The 13420-nt window shown below is 50.9% G+C and overlaps 8 protein-coding genes across 11 annotated transcripts; 4 read left to right on the top strand and 4 right to left on the bottom strand.

Annotated features, from left to right (window-relative positions):
• Positions 1-20: 20 nt before the first annotated feature.
• LOC6612422 (something about silencing protein 10) lies at positions 21-1416 on the bottom strand. Its single transcript, XM_002036894.2, has one exon. The coding sequence runs from the start codon at positions 1317-1319 to the stop codon at positions 57-59; it is 1263 nt and encodes a 420-aa protein (XP_002036930.2). The 5' UTR covers positions 1320-1416; the 3' UTR covers positions 21-56.
• A 107-nt stretch (positions 1417-1523) lies between these two features.
• Positions 1524-3831, top strand: LOC6612423. Its single transcript, XM_002036895.2, has 7 exons — positions 1524-1729; positions 1782-1907; positions 2021-2092; positions 2156-2551; positions 2628-2750; positions 2829-2914; positions 2998-3831. Exons 1-7 carry the CDS (start codon positions 1544-1546, stop codon positions 3782-3784), a joined length of 1776 nt encoding a protein of 591 aa, XP_002036931.1. The 5' UTR covers positions 1524-1543; the 3' UTR covers positions 3785-3831.
• Positions 3832-4002: 171 nt separating this feature from the next.
• On the bottom strand, positions 4003-5942 carry LOC6612424. The gene is made up of 2 exons (XM_032725065.1): positions 5016-5942; positions 4003-4928 (listed from the first exon to the last, which is right to left on the bottom strand). Exons 1-2 carry the CDS (start codon positions 5735-5737, stop codon positions 4193-4195), a joined length of 1458 nt encoding a protein of 485 aa, XP_032580956.1. The 5' UTR covers positions 5738-5942; the 3' UTR covers positions 4003-4192.
• Positions 5943-6024: 82 nt separating this feature from the next.
• On the bottom strand, positions 6025-6805 carry LOC6612425 (thioredoxin-1). The gene has a single exon (XM_002036897.2). The coding sequence runs from the start codon at positions 6698-6700 to the stop codon at positions 6377-6379; it is 324 nt and encodes a 107-aa protein (XP_002036933.1). The 5' UTR covers positions 6701-6805; the 3' UTR covers positions 6025-6376.
• A 607-nt stretch (positions 6806-7412) lies between these two features.
• On the top strand, positions 7413-8822 carry LOC6612426 (thioredoxin-T). 4 transcript variants are annotated; one of them, XM_002036898.2, is made up of 3 exons: positions 7413-7519; positions 7643-8207; positions 8276-8822. In XM_002036898.2, exon 2 carries the CDS (start codon positions 7651-7653, stop codon positions 8167-8169), a length of 519 nt encoding a protein of 172 aa, XP_002036934.1. In that variant the 5' UTR covers positions 7413-7519; positions 7643-7650; the 3' UTR covers positions 8170-8207; positions 8276-8822. The 4 variants fall into 4 exon arrangements, with proteins under 4 accessions (XP_002036934.1, XP_032580960.1, XP_032580958.1 ...); XM_032725069.1 differs by having other exon boundaries at positions 7643-8211; positions 8579-8822; XM_032725067.1 differs by having other exon boundaries at positions 7643-8215.
• A 68-nt stretch (positions 8823-8890) lies between these two features.
• LOC6612427 (U1 small nuclear ribonucleoprotein A) lies at positions 8891-10471 on the bottom strand. The gene is made up of 2 exons (XM_002036899.2): positions 10040-10471; positions 8891-9334 (listed from the first exon to the last, which is right to left on the bottom strand). Exons 1-2 carry the CDS (start codon positions 10390-10392, stop codon positions 9037-9039), a joined length of 651 nt encoding a protein of 216 aa, XP_002036935.1. The 5' UTR covers positions 10393-10471; the 3' UTR covers positions 8891-9036.
• A 315-nt stretch (positions 10472-10786) lies between these two features.
• Positions 10787-12327, top strand: LOC6612428 (cyclin-dependent kinase 7). Its single transcript, XM_002036900.2, has 2 exons — positions 10787-10945; positions 11017-12327. Exons 1-2 carry the CDS (start codon positions 10880-10882, stop codon positions 12010-12012), a joined length of 1062 nt encoding a protein of 353 aa, XP_002036936.1. The 5' UTR covers positions 10787-10879; the 3' UTR covers positions 12013-12327.
• An 85-nt stretch (positions 12328-12412) lies between these two features.
• Positions 12413-13388, top strand: LOC6612429 (translation initiation factor IF-2). The gene has a single exon (XM_002036901.2). The coding sequence runs from the start codon at positions 12579-12581 to the stop codon at positions 13341-13343; it is 765 nt and encodes a 254-aa protein (XP_002036937.1). The 5' UTR covers positions 12413-12578; the 3' UTR covers positions 13344-13388.
• Positions 13389-13420: the final 32 nt, after the last annotated feature.

Raw genomic sequence — 13420 nt, 5'->3', positions numbered from 1 at the left:
TGATACACGCATCGAGCTGATTAAAGTAATGAACTGGCGGATTTATTGGATGACAACTAGGTGCGGAACTTGACGCTCTTCGTGACGCCGGCCTTGATGCCGGACATCTCGCCGCCGTAGCGCTGCAGCTCCTTGCGCACCGTGCGCACGGCTCCCTTGCGCCGGATGAGCGCCTTTCGGTATTTGCCGCGATGCTTAACGCGCGGATTGCGCAGCTCCTTCTTGCGGTGCGGCGTGAGGCCCTTGTTCTTGGCCATCTGGTAGGTGATGCCGCGTCGCGCATCCTCCTCCTCCTCCGCCTCCTCCTCCCCAGCCTCCTCTTCCAGATCCTTCTCCTTACTGTCAGCATCGTCATAATCATCATCGGAGCTCGCTGACGCCTGCTGCCCATCGTTGTACTTGTTGAGTATCTGCAGCTTGGCCTTGCGCTGTGCCACATCGAGCACGGTGAATGTATCGCCATCTTCAATCCTCTCCAGCAGCGCCTCCAGCTGCGGTCGAATGTATTCCTCGTAGCGCGGCTTGAGCTCCTCGATCAGGTCCTTCAGCTGCACCAGCCGCTTAATCACCGGATGGACCTTGACGTCGATGCGGCGCGCCTTGAGCAGCAGATAGAAGGCCACATTGGAGCAGTAGGTGGTGAGCACGGTGTGGCATAGTCTGGCGTACTGCAGCGCCGGCACCATGGGCACATCGTGTTTGCGAACGTAGTTGAGCACCGGTTTTAATAGGTCCTTCATCTCGTCCAGATGCTGCTGAAAATCCTGGGTGAGAATGATGAACTCCGGCGACTCACGGTGCAACAGCTGTCGTCGCTCGCGTGCCGACAGGCCGGCCAGATCGCTGGTCACTTTGGTAATATGGCCCAGCTCGTTGTCGTCACTGCTGCCCGCGGGCGCCGCTTGTACATTGTCCAGCTGGAAATCGGCCTCGCTCATGCGCTTGGCCAGGCGCAGCTGGATCTTTTTGGCCTCCTCCTCCTCGGCGCGTGCCTGCTCCTCCTCCTGGGCATTGTAGCTGCTGTAGTCCTGGTCCACAAAGTCTGTGTTGTAGTACGTGCTCCGTTTGCTGCCCCAGTCCATGGTGTTGGGCAGATCGCGGTCATCGTCCTCGGCGCCCTCGATGTCACTGTCGCGCATCAGTTCCGCCACATCCTCCTGCTCCTCCTCGTCGTCGTCATCACTGAAGCCGAGCACTTCCTGGACGGGATCATGTCGCTTTTTGCGCTGCTTGCGCAGATCCTCGAGTATTTCGCGCTCCTCGTCATCGTGCTCCTGCTCGGAGCCGCTCATCACGTAGTCGTCACCGTCGCTGTCCATTTGCTACCTGCTCTCTGTGCGTTTAAATACAAATTAAAATTAAATTAAATCAAATACAACACGTGCGTAAACAAACGGCTCGATAACACGTTCGATAGGCCCATATGACCGATTGGTGTGGTGGATAGCGCAGATGGCGCGTTTGCCATCTCTAGCTGCTAGCTAGACGGCGGCGATGCCACATGGGAAAAAAAGCCACCATTGAAATTACAGTTACAATCAGGATGCTTAGCAAGATGGAAGCTAAAAATGATTTAATTCAAAATGTGCGCTCGAAAAAATTATTGAAAACTATTTCGGAAAAAGTGAACAACAATGAATTGCCACTCGATTTGCGCAGCCCCAGTGCCAAATTGCGGAATGATGAATTGTTAGCCGATTTGAGTGATTTGCTAAAAGTTGCCGAAAATGTGCGTAAATTCGAATTACATATGTATAATAATAAATTTTTGCCCCTAAAAGATCGCTTTCGAGGAAAAAACCAACGATTCCGATAATCCGGCCCAGCAGATCAATGGAAAAACGGAATTGGCACTCGATTTGCGCCTGCCCGCTGCCAAAATGCGGCGTAATCTAGAGTTTCTCGATGTGAGTGACTTGCAAAAAGATTTCAAAAACGCACACGTGCGTCGAATTCTATATCTTATGCATGTTTGTTAGTATTCTAGCAATTACTAATATGTTTTTACCCTTAAAATAAGGCTTTTGAGGAGAAAACTTCCGATTCCAAGCCGCCCGCTGTGGCTGACCAGCAGATCAGCAAACTGCAAAATGTTGGTATTCTCGTGTGTTCCATGGTTCAGCATGTTCAGCATATTCACCATAACCTCTTTTAGTACCGCCATATGCAAACTTCCAATAAGAGTCCACGAATGGTTTTGGACGCCACGAAGAGCGATGTACCATGCAACAACTGCATGTTCATGGACGGCATGAGCAAACGTATGCCTTGCTACATCTTTGTGCCGCCTGATGTGGACGATGGAGAGCCAGTGGAGCGCCCGGCAAAGGGCAGCCGAGCCAAACCCCTGTACTTGGGCAATGCTGACTTCATGAAGGATTGGATAGCAGAGACGTCGATTGATCTGGGCTACACCAAGAGCCGAGCAGCAGTGGAGCCACTGCTAGCACAGACATTGAACATCAGACATAGCGACAGCGATCGACTCGATCCGAGAATGATGCGTAGCATGGCCAGGGGGCTACGCCGGGAGTCTGCCGAATCCTATGAGGTTAGTTCGTGTGGCTCGCCGCATTTACGTGCTTGCAATGATTGAGGCGCAACTTTTGTATTTTCGTACTCCATAGATTGATGAGGAAATGAGGATCGAAATGCCCGTAGATGCCGTTGGGTTGGAATGGAAGCTGCCGCCGCAGCGTGTCCAGGATGGCTGCAAGATCGGCTCCATCATCCCGATCTCCCTGAGCTGTGTGAGTGTGCTTTGGGCCAGTGCCAAGAGATACCTTTTAATGGGAGTTCCTTTCCTTTCCCTTTTTGTTTTGGCGCAGGTGTACACTCCCTTTCAGTTCTGGTTCCACATTTTGACATCGCAGTACGCCAAGAGTCCTGTCGCCCAGATGACCACTGGTCTGGAGTAAGTTAAATCGCTTGATCCGGTCGCTTGACTACTGATTGATTGATTGATTGATTGACTGTTTGATTGTATTCAATGCACAGCTTGTTCTACCGCACTACGAGGATCAAGACCTACCTCGCTGCGTTGCCCAGCTTCTTCTACAAGGAGGGCTTCATATGCGCCGCCTACAGCGATAGTGGCTGGCGACGTGGTCGTGTGCTGCTCACCGCGCCCTTGGATGCCGCCTGGGTGTACATATACTATGTGGACCATGCCCAATCGGTCGTATTGGCACCCAGGTATCTCAGATTCTTGCCGCTGAGCTTTGCGCGCGTACCGCCACTGGTTTATCGCGGCTCCCTGACGCACGTGCTCCCATTGGCCGCCCACTGGCCATTCAAGAGCATCACCGCATTCCAACGCATGACGTACCAGAACTTAATGTACGGCCATGTCATCGAACTGGACGCCGATGAGGGTATATTCTATATGCGACTGTCGCGTGACGCGAAGTTTGCGCCCACCATCAACGAGGATCTTGTCAAGGCGCGTCTGGCTGGGATCAGGGACTTCTATGACAACAGAAAGGTGCGCTATGCGCGCGAACTGCTGCCCAGCTTCGGGATGCTCGAGTCGCGCATTATGCCGCTGCACGATGAAAATTTCGAGTGCTTCTTCGATTCGATCATCTATTCGGAGTCGTTCCACAGGGACTACCAGGTGCCCAAGCCGCTCAATCCATTTCAGGTTCGCCTCTTCGCTGCCCTCAGCGACTGGATGCTCACCTATAGAAGCCAGCAGGAGCACTGGCGCCGCGTCCGCAGGCTGGCGATCGAGTGGGAAAACCAGGGTCACCAGGAGCGGGAGCGGGAGCAGGAGCAAGAGTAGGAGCAGAAGAGGAAGGGCCACAGCAGCCGGAGGAGAAGCCTCACAAACTTAGGAATGACGAAACCATGTAGACAACCTGGCACCGACCCCTGGGATGAACTGCATCATTTCTTTTTCTTTATGACCAATATATATCAATATGCCCATAATTTTTTTTACCAAATAAAGCTGCGAAAATGTTGGTTAATTTGTGTTGCTTTGATAGCTTCTGCTGCCAGCCAAGAGGGCCGTTGGCAGTGGGCGTGCTCAACTTCTGGACAGGATGGGCCGGGCATTCTAAGCCAAAAGAGGTCGAATAAACGGTGCAGACTTGGTTGAATGGATGGATTTCCAAACCGAATTTCCAGCAAATAGACATTTGTGCTGGGCATCATCCGTGCTGCAGTGCGTCCGCCGCCAGTCGGCTGGCTAGAAGGGCTCCTCCTGCGCCTGCGTGCCAGCATCACTGGGCTGCTCGGCGTACATGCGCTGTGGACGGCACCCAGTTGGCGACGGCACGTCGTCCGCGTTGCTAAGGGAATCGCAATTGCAGTGGCTGGGCACGGGCGCATCGGGTGGCGGAGCATCGGCACACTCGCTTGGGATGTCGGAAACGGCACGGAACCAGGACAGCATCATTGAGACCTCGTGCCACCGGCTCGAATTGGACTGCGAGTCCAGCTGCAGTTCATCGTCCAGCGGCGGCGGCACCGTTCCACTCGGCTGATGCGAGGCTATGGTGGACGACTGGGCGCCACCAACAGCCCGATAGGAGTCAATGGAGCTTTTCACCTGACGCATATCCAGCGGCGATGTGGCTGCCGTGGCCAATGTGTCCAATGTGGCAATGGTGCCAGTGGTGCCAGCGGTGCGATTAGTGCGAGTGGTCTGCGTGCCCGTCGAGCTGAAGGAGAAGTGACCATGCGATCTTCCCTTGTGCAGCATCCGCAGGCAGGCCTGCCGCTCCGGCTCCTCCTCCTCGCTCTCCACATCCTCGTCCATCGATTGCGCCAGACAGTCGTTCGAATGGAAGCTGTGCTCCGTGTCCGACTGCCCCTCGCACTCCATCTGCACATGGTCGCCCTGGTCCGTCGACCGCTCACTGGTGACCGCCAGCAGTTCCTGCTGTTGGCAGTAGTCCGTGTATCCGTGTCCATGCCTGTGCCTGCAGGGCAAACAGAAGGGTTATATGTATGTGTATGTGTATAAGGTGTACACGACCGCAGAATCGACCTCTAGAAGATTTACATACCTTGTGACCGGCCTGGTCACCCGCTGCTCAATGGACACCTGGGAGGAATTGGACGCCTCTACTTTTGCCGCTGCTGTCGCCGCCAGCGCTTCCTGCTGTTCATGCCTGCGCTGGCGGTGGATGAGCATGCGTTGGATATTCTGGCGCGACTGATCGTTGCCATAGGAGATGCGCTTGGCGGCCAGCTCGCGTCGCTCCACGGCCGCCCGGCGCGCATCGTTCGCCGCCTGCAGCTTGGCCGTCATCCGGAGCTCGCTGCGCAGGAAGCCGCCGGTGCCGGCCTCGGCCATTAGGCCATTCCGGCGCGAGATCTCCTGGCCCAGCTGGCGTGCGCGCGCCAGCGTCTCCAGGCGCTGCATGCGCATACGCTGCTGGGGCGTGCCGCTCGCCAGCGTGGTAGCACCATGTGCCTGTTGCCGTCTCCGGCGGGTAACGCGTCCGCCGGCTAAACCGGCCGATTGGCCAACATTCGATGGCGATGCCGCCGTCGATGTGCCGCCACCGCTGGCGCCACCGGTCGCCCCGCCGCCGGCCACCTTGATCACCTCGATCTCGCGAAATAGGCGCTTGAGCCGCACCTGCCGCATCTTCATCTCGATGGTGCGATCGTTGAACTCCTGGATGCGCTCGTACTCATCCCGCAGGCGCTGCAGCTGGCCATTCTTCTTGCTCTCGTTAAACATGCGGCGAAAGTAGGGCGTCGATTTGATCTGGTACGACATGGTGGTGGTGCCTGCCAATGCGCTCTCTCTGCCACGGAATGTTTGCCCGGAATTTGTTTAACTGTTAACTGTACAATCCGTTCAATTTGGATGCGACCGAAAGTGTTCGTTTTGGATTTTATTGATTTTTGTGCTGGGATGTTTGGGTTTTTTTTTTCGTGTGTGTGTGATCTCAAGTTTGGCTAGCAAGTGCCAAGTGCTGCCGGAACACCAACTGACATGACCACGCACAGCCTACTTGGCTACACTCCACATCCAAATGCTGCAAACAAAAAGCTGTGATTCCATTTATCATTTTTTAGTCCAGAGTGGTTACAATTTATTGATCGAATTGCTGCTTAGTGCCTGATATCTTAAAGCTACTGGGCGGGATTGCGTGTCGCAGACACGCCTTCGCGCCCCAAATCGCACACTTAGTTACATAGCATATCATCTGGTCACTGTTGGTGGCTGCACTGCATCGCCTGCTGCCACATCTCGCGCTTACAAGCTAAACATCACATGAGCATACACATAACATCGAATACATAAAGAACACAAATGAGGCGAACATGGTTAAAAGATGAGTTAAATAGGTGGAAAAATAAATAAAAATTCAGATGCGCCGCTGATTGCTGACTTAGCTGGGCAGGATTGCGCTTAGGCCTTCACCAGCTTGGCCATCATATTGGTCAGCTTGTGCTCGTCGGCGCCGGCGAAGGAGGCCAGGCGGCGATTCTGGCGCAGAAAGACGAAGGTGGGCATGCTGCGCACCTTGTAGCGCTCCGTCAGCTCCTCGAACTTGTCCACGTCGATCTTGAGCACCACCGCCTTGCTGGAGTACTTTCTGGCCAGCGATTTGACGGTGCTCTCCATTTCCTTGCAGGGACCACACCACGTCGCATAGAAGTCCAGCACGATTAGCTTGTCGTCGGCCGCCTCGATGCGCTTGTGGTAGTCGTTCATGGTGCGTACGGATGCCATTTTCTCGCGAGGATTAGCAGACTTTCTTCTTCGAAGTTAAAGAACTTTACGTGTTTGAAGCTGTTGCCGCTTTCGCTGCAAATTCTGAACTGATTGAAATGGCGGCTGCGTGGGCGGCTTTATAGGGCTCTCCAAATGGCGGTGTAGACTGGAATTCCCGCCAATTTGGACGCTAAATTTTCGCGTGGCCACGAAACAAAATGGCCGCCAGTGGAGAATACAAAATGGCGTACATGCTAGGGTTGCCAGATGGTTGGAAAAGCCAAGCGAGCGCGGTGGGGGCACACTTATTCACCACGGCAAGTCTATCGATATCGATATTAATATTATTATCGTAATTATGGCAAAATAATGAATTATTACAAGAATTGTACGTATTGGATAGATATAATAAGGTAAATAATAAATAAGTAATTATTACGGTGACACCATGTTATTCATTTATATATATACATACATACATAGGTGTATGGGGCATAAAACTATATAGTAAGCTCTCAAAATTAATTGCAGCCCATTGGGCTTTATCCGTATGTCTTGTAGAATCCCAAAAAACGGCTATTTTGTGTGTACTTTTGGGCGTCGCACGATTTGCTAATGCTAATATTTTGCTTGAGTGTTGCCATAGCTGTGGTGAGTTCGTGGCAAACTCACCTCAACTCACCGCAGCACTGACATTCGAAAACACTTTTTTTCGATCCAAGAAGGCCGCAAAAATTTTGGCAAAAACTGTATATAAGACCGCCTGCCGCCCTACATTTTTCATTTCGGGCTGATATCTCGGCGAGAGCAGAAGTTGGGCTCCATTAAAATTCAAAAGTAACTAAACAAATTAAGTGAAATTTTTACACAAACACGATTTTCTAAAATTTTCTTTTTTTTGCGTTTCATTTCGTTTCGTGTTCTTTTTTCTTTTCGGCTTGCAACTCGTTTGGTGTTTAGTTGAAGTCATGGTGTACATAGTGCATAACAAGGACGATCTTGACCAGCAGCTAACCCTCGCCGAGGACAAGCTGGTGGTGATTGATTTTTATGCAGACTGGTGCGGACCGTGCAAGATAATAGCGCCCAAGCTGGAGGAGCTGGCGGAGCAGTACTCGGACCGTGTCGTCGTGCTCAAGGTGAACGTGGACGAGAACGAGGACATCACGGTCGAATACAAAGTGAACAGCATGCCCACGTTCGTGTTCATCAAGGGCGGCGATGTGCTGGAGCTCCTCGTTGGCTGCAATTCCGATAAGTTGGCCAAATTGATGGAGGAGCATGCCGGCGTTTATACGTCCTGCGTCGAGGATATCATCGATGACGAATCCATTGCCGATGAGAACGCCGCCTGCAGCGACAGCGACAATGACAATGACAATACCAACGACAATACCAACGACAACTACAACGACAACGATGACGATGCCGATGTGATCTTTTGCGAGGTGTCCGCCCACGACGAGGATTCGGTGCTGGAGCACTAGGCCAGCGCCACCACACTCCCAACATAGCAACACCATATGTATGTAAGTATGTACGATTGCCGGAGTGCATTGTGGTCGCCTAACCGATACCCTGCTCCTCCTGCAGGTCACCATCATCACCGAGCACACTCCATACGCATTCACATTCGCACACACATCTATGCGAAACGAAGGAAAGCAATATATATAAATATATATATATATATATACACACCCATACACATAACGAGATATATATATATATATATATATATGATTACACTAAACCCAGATCTATTCACACATAATACTCATCGTTTGTGGTGCCTGAAGTACGAACGCATTACAATTGTATGCCAGAAGTTGTTGTGACGGCGGAGGAGGACTATTTTCCAATCGATACTACATACTATACAACTATCTTTCCAAGAATCCGAGGACTTGTGGGATTCGTTTAACACACCAAAATGACAGTGGTCCTGCAGCGAGCTTGATACCAGATACGGATGCTCTATATGTATACTATACACTATACTATAAACTATACTATACTGTTCTCTGTGGGCATACACACTTAATGGAAATATGTACAATCGACCGACATAAATAATACGCATTACAAATAAATAGATGCTTAAGAGATCTACACAATAAACAGCGTGAACAATTATCAATTCAACTATTCTGTTATTTTGCATCGTGGGTTTTGGGCAAATGGTATAATATGGAATACTCGCAATACTCGTAGATAATTTGTTTATCGATTTATTCTATAGTTAAAGTTATAATTGAAGTTGCTGGAACGCCCGGCGACTGGCGACGATCGCATACGCCATACGCATGATTGTTCCGCGTATGCGATGCGTCTCCGTGCGCTCACTACTTCTACTACTTCTTGGCGAACGTTATCTTCATGGCGTGCGTCGGCGTGATCTTGAATCCCTGCAGCGCCTCCTTGGCGGCATTGCTCTGCAGCTCGGTGGTGAACTCCACGAAGGCGATGTCGTGGCGATTCGGCACCAGGCGCACCTCCTTGAAGCCGGGGAACTGATTGAACAGCATCGACAGCATCATCTCGTTGGTCTCCTCCGGCAGATTGGTGAGGAAGAGGATCTGGTTCGGCGGCTGCTCAGTCTGTGTGTTCGGGTTCGAGTTCTCGGCGCTGCTTGGCTTCTTCTTCTTGTCCCTGTGCAAAACAGCAAAAAAGTTGTGTTAGTGCGAACTGTCGCGTGGAGTTGCATTCTTGAATGACTGGCATTTTTGTCCCGTTTTTTATACCATTTTTTTTTGCTTAGTCATTCGAGGATGCTAAAAAACTAGGATGACTTGGCATTTTTGCCCCGTGTTTTATACCATTTTTTTGCTTAGTCATTCGAGGATGCTAAAAAACTAGAATGACTAGGCATTTTTGCGCGCAAACAACACACATTTCATGAAACATGAATCCTTTTGCAACTGAAACTTAAATCGCATTGATTAAACTGCAAAATGGAGTTGAAAACTAAAGATATTATGAAAACTTGAGACATTTTTTGGGATGTTTCAATAATCTGGCCAAAAACTAACATTGGATAATGAGGATATGGAACGTTTTTGGCAGCAAAAAAGGAGTTGAAACATGTGGATTTTTGCGAGGCAACTTAAATCGCGTTGACTAAACAGCAAAAAGGAGCTGAGAACCAATAATATTGGGATTCAAATCAATAAACTGGCCAAAAACTAGCATTGAATAATGGGGAAACCTTTCTAGCGGCAAAAAGGAGTTGAAAAATGTGCATGAAAACATGTGTTGGTTTTCGCGAGGCAACACGGAGCAACAAAAAGGTAGAATCATGGCCATGGCCACAAATGGATGAATCTAAACGGGCCACTTTAGCAATGGGATACTCACTTCTTCTCGTCGGTACCCGGCGCCGGTTTCGGTGGCTTGATCTTCTTGGGGCGCTCCTTGAAGGTACCCTTGATCTTGGCCACGATATCCGAATCGGACTTGGAGTAGGCGATCTGCATGGGCTTGTCGTAGAAGGGGAAGCCCTGCATGGTGCGTAGGGCGTTCGAGGCGCTGCCTATTTCCTTGAAGATCACAAATGCCTGGCCGCGCATTTTGAGCGTTTTCAGGGCCACAATGTCCAGAATTTGTCCGAACTGCGAGAAAATGGCATAGAGCGACTTCTTCAGCTCCTCCTTCTTGATCTTCTCGTTGAGATTGTTGATGTAAATCGTCTGATTGGGTCGCATTTCCATCGTGTCGTGCTTTTTATTCACTTAATTTCACAAAAATCAACCAATTCGCTCTATATTGTTGAGAAAAAAAAGAAGCTGTAATCGATAGCAGAAGGCATTGTTTTGGGCATTCTATCGATATATTATCGCACCGATTTTTGGCAGTTTTGTTAAACTGCTAAACTAGCTAAAAATAGTTATAATTAAAAGTCCATCACATGCAGCTAATTTAATTTGATAGTTGTGTATTATTTGCATATTATTTATTATTTGCATAAGTTGTTAAGCTATAAAATTGAGTAACAATAAGCGAGTAATGAAAACAGCTTATTTAATTATTTTTAAAACATTCTAAAATCTAGTATTTTTTTGTGGTGCGCGATAGCAGCTACCGGCGTCTATCGGCTATCGGCTATCGGTCATCGATAGTGTGTGCGAACTTGAATTGTTTTGATTCGGCCTCGCAACATTTTAGTCATTTTCGTGCTATTTATGAGGCTCTCAAACGATGCTGCCCAATGCGAATGACAAAACGGAACGCTATGCCAAGCTATCCTTCCTCGGCGAGGGTCAGGTGAGTCCGCCGCCATGGAATATCAACCAAAACGGCCATAGCAATGTGCGCATCCAACTTTCGTCCCGCAGTTTGCCACCGTTTACAAGGCGCGCGACGCGGTGACCAACCAAATTGTGGCCGTGAAGAAGATCAAGAAGGGATCGCGCGAGGATGCACGCGACGGGATCAACAGGACGGCGCTGCGTGAGATCAAGATACTGCAGGAGCTGCAGCACGAGAATATCATTGGCTTGGTGGACGTTTTCGGTCAACTTTCGAATGTGTCGCTGGTTTTCGACTTCATGGACACGGATCTGGAGGTGATCATCAAGGATAACAAGATTATACTAACGCAGGCGAACATCAAGGCCTATGCCATCATGACGCTGAAGGGTCTGGAGTATCTGCATCTCAATTGGATACTGCACCGCGATTTGAAGCCCAACAATTTGCTGGTCAACAGCGATGGCATCCTGAAGATTGGCGATTTCGGTTTGGCCAAGTCCTTCGGCTCGCCCAATCGCATTTACACGCACCACGTGGTCACACGCTGGTATCGTTCGCCCGAATTGCTCTTCGGCGCCCGGCAATATGGCACCGGTGTGGATATGTGGGCAGTTGGCTGCATTTTGGCGGAACTTATGCTGCGGGTGCCGTTCATGCCGGGCGACTCGGATCTGGATCAGCTGACCCGGATCTTTTCCACACTGGGCACACCCACGGATGCCGAATGGCCGCATTTGAGCAAACTGCACGACTACCTGCAGTTCCGCAACTTTCCGGGCACACCACTGGACAATATCTTCACCGCCGCGGGCAATGACTTGATCCACCTGATGCAGCGCCTGTTTGCCATGAATCCGCTGCGGCGCGTGTCCTGCCGCGAGGCACTGAGCATGCCGTATTTCGCAAACAAACCGGCACCCACAGTGGGTCCCAAGTTGCCCATTCCGTCGGCCATTCTGGCCGCCAAGGAGGGCGCCAATCCGCAGGCCGGCGAAGCGAAGCCCGCGCTCAAGCGCAAGCTGGTCGAGACTACGGTGAGGGGCAATGGATTGGCGCAGAAGAAGCGGCTGCAGTTCTAACACACACACACACACACACACTTTCCATTATAACTTTGTTGTTTGTGATCGCGTTACGTTGTTCACCGCAGACATGAAGGCTTAAGGATGCATTGCATCCTTGACACGTTTCCTCATATACCTTAAATACTTATAACTTACCATTGAGTTAGCTTACTTCTTCAATCGTCTGCGCAACTGCAAAAGCTCCAATCCATTCTAATTGATATGAATTTGTCTCGCTTGGCAAAACGTTTCGCCACCACCCAACATGAGTAGTTAAGACTATGCTTAAGATGATTGAGGATGCTCTATTAAAGATGTGATTCAAAGCGAGCGAAAATTGAGTGGTTAATTGTCCATTGTGGGAACCCACATAGTACATAGGATCCTGGTAGGTTGTGCGAAAGCTGTTCCACTGCACGCTACCGTATTTATATTTCTGACAACCCATCGGTAACCAAGTCAATCGACGCACATATGAAACTCGAAATTCTCAGCGCTCGTTTCGGTCCGTGTTTTGGTTTTTTTTTTGCTAGTGTAACTCAAGATTTGCCGTATTTGGTGTTCCTATTTGGTGTTTGACCATGTCAAAGGCGCAGCAGCTGATGGACAGGGACCAACAGGCGGCCAGGGCGAAGGAGGAGGCGCGTCGCAAGCGCGCCGAAATGCGCCAAAGCTATGGTAACAAGTTCTCCAGCATAAATCTGCACAGGATGCGCCAGAAGCAGACAACCAGTGCCGGCGATGCTGCCCACAGCAAGAAGGAGGCGGTGGAAACCATGCCGACGACGAATGAGAAGGATGACCCCACACTGCGTCGCATCGCCTCCAGTTTTGAGCACGTGCGGGATTTGGTCAGCGGCAGCACCGTCGGCTTGCCCCTGGAGGATGGCGAGGATGACGCTCGCGAGGAGCGCACCGAGGTGCTCATCTTTAGTCAGACAATGCCGCCACCCGATGAGCTGCCCGTTGACTTCCCATCTCCTGGCAAATCTGAGACGCAGTGGGAGCCCGAGCTCCAGTCCCAGTCGCAGTTCCATCTGGAACCTGAACCGCAGCCTCATCCGGAGCCCCCCAGCACAGACACTGCTGCTGCTGCTGCACAGATCGCTGAATTGACGGCATCAGTCATGACGTCCAAAGTAATGCCCGATTTGCCGCCCACCGAATCGCGGGCCTTCGAACGCTGGCAGCATCTGGGCAGCACGGTATCCGCACTTTTCCGTGCCCGGCGGAACATCGACACTGCCGAGTCGCCGAAGGCGCAGACCCGACGACTGCGCGAGCAGCGCGAGCTACTCGAGGCCTTCACCCGACCCTTTCTGTACGACGCCTACAGGCGGGAGTAAGTGGCTAGTGGTGCCGCCTGAGAACTGAAACTGAAAGCCCAACAAACGGAGGCACCCGAGGCCAAGCCATTGAAATT

This window comes from Drosophila sechellia, chromosome X (assembly GCF_004382195.2).
Source record: "Drosophila sechellia strain sech25 chromosome X, ASM438219v1, whole genome shotgun sequence".
Lineage (NCBI taxonomy): Eukaryota > Metazoa > Arthropoda > Insecta > Diptera > Drosophilidae > Drosophila > Drosophila sechellia.
This window is presented reverse-complemented; position numbering and strand designations above follow the sequence as displayed.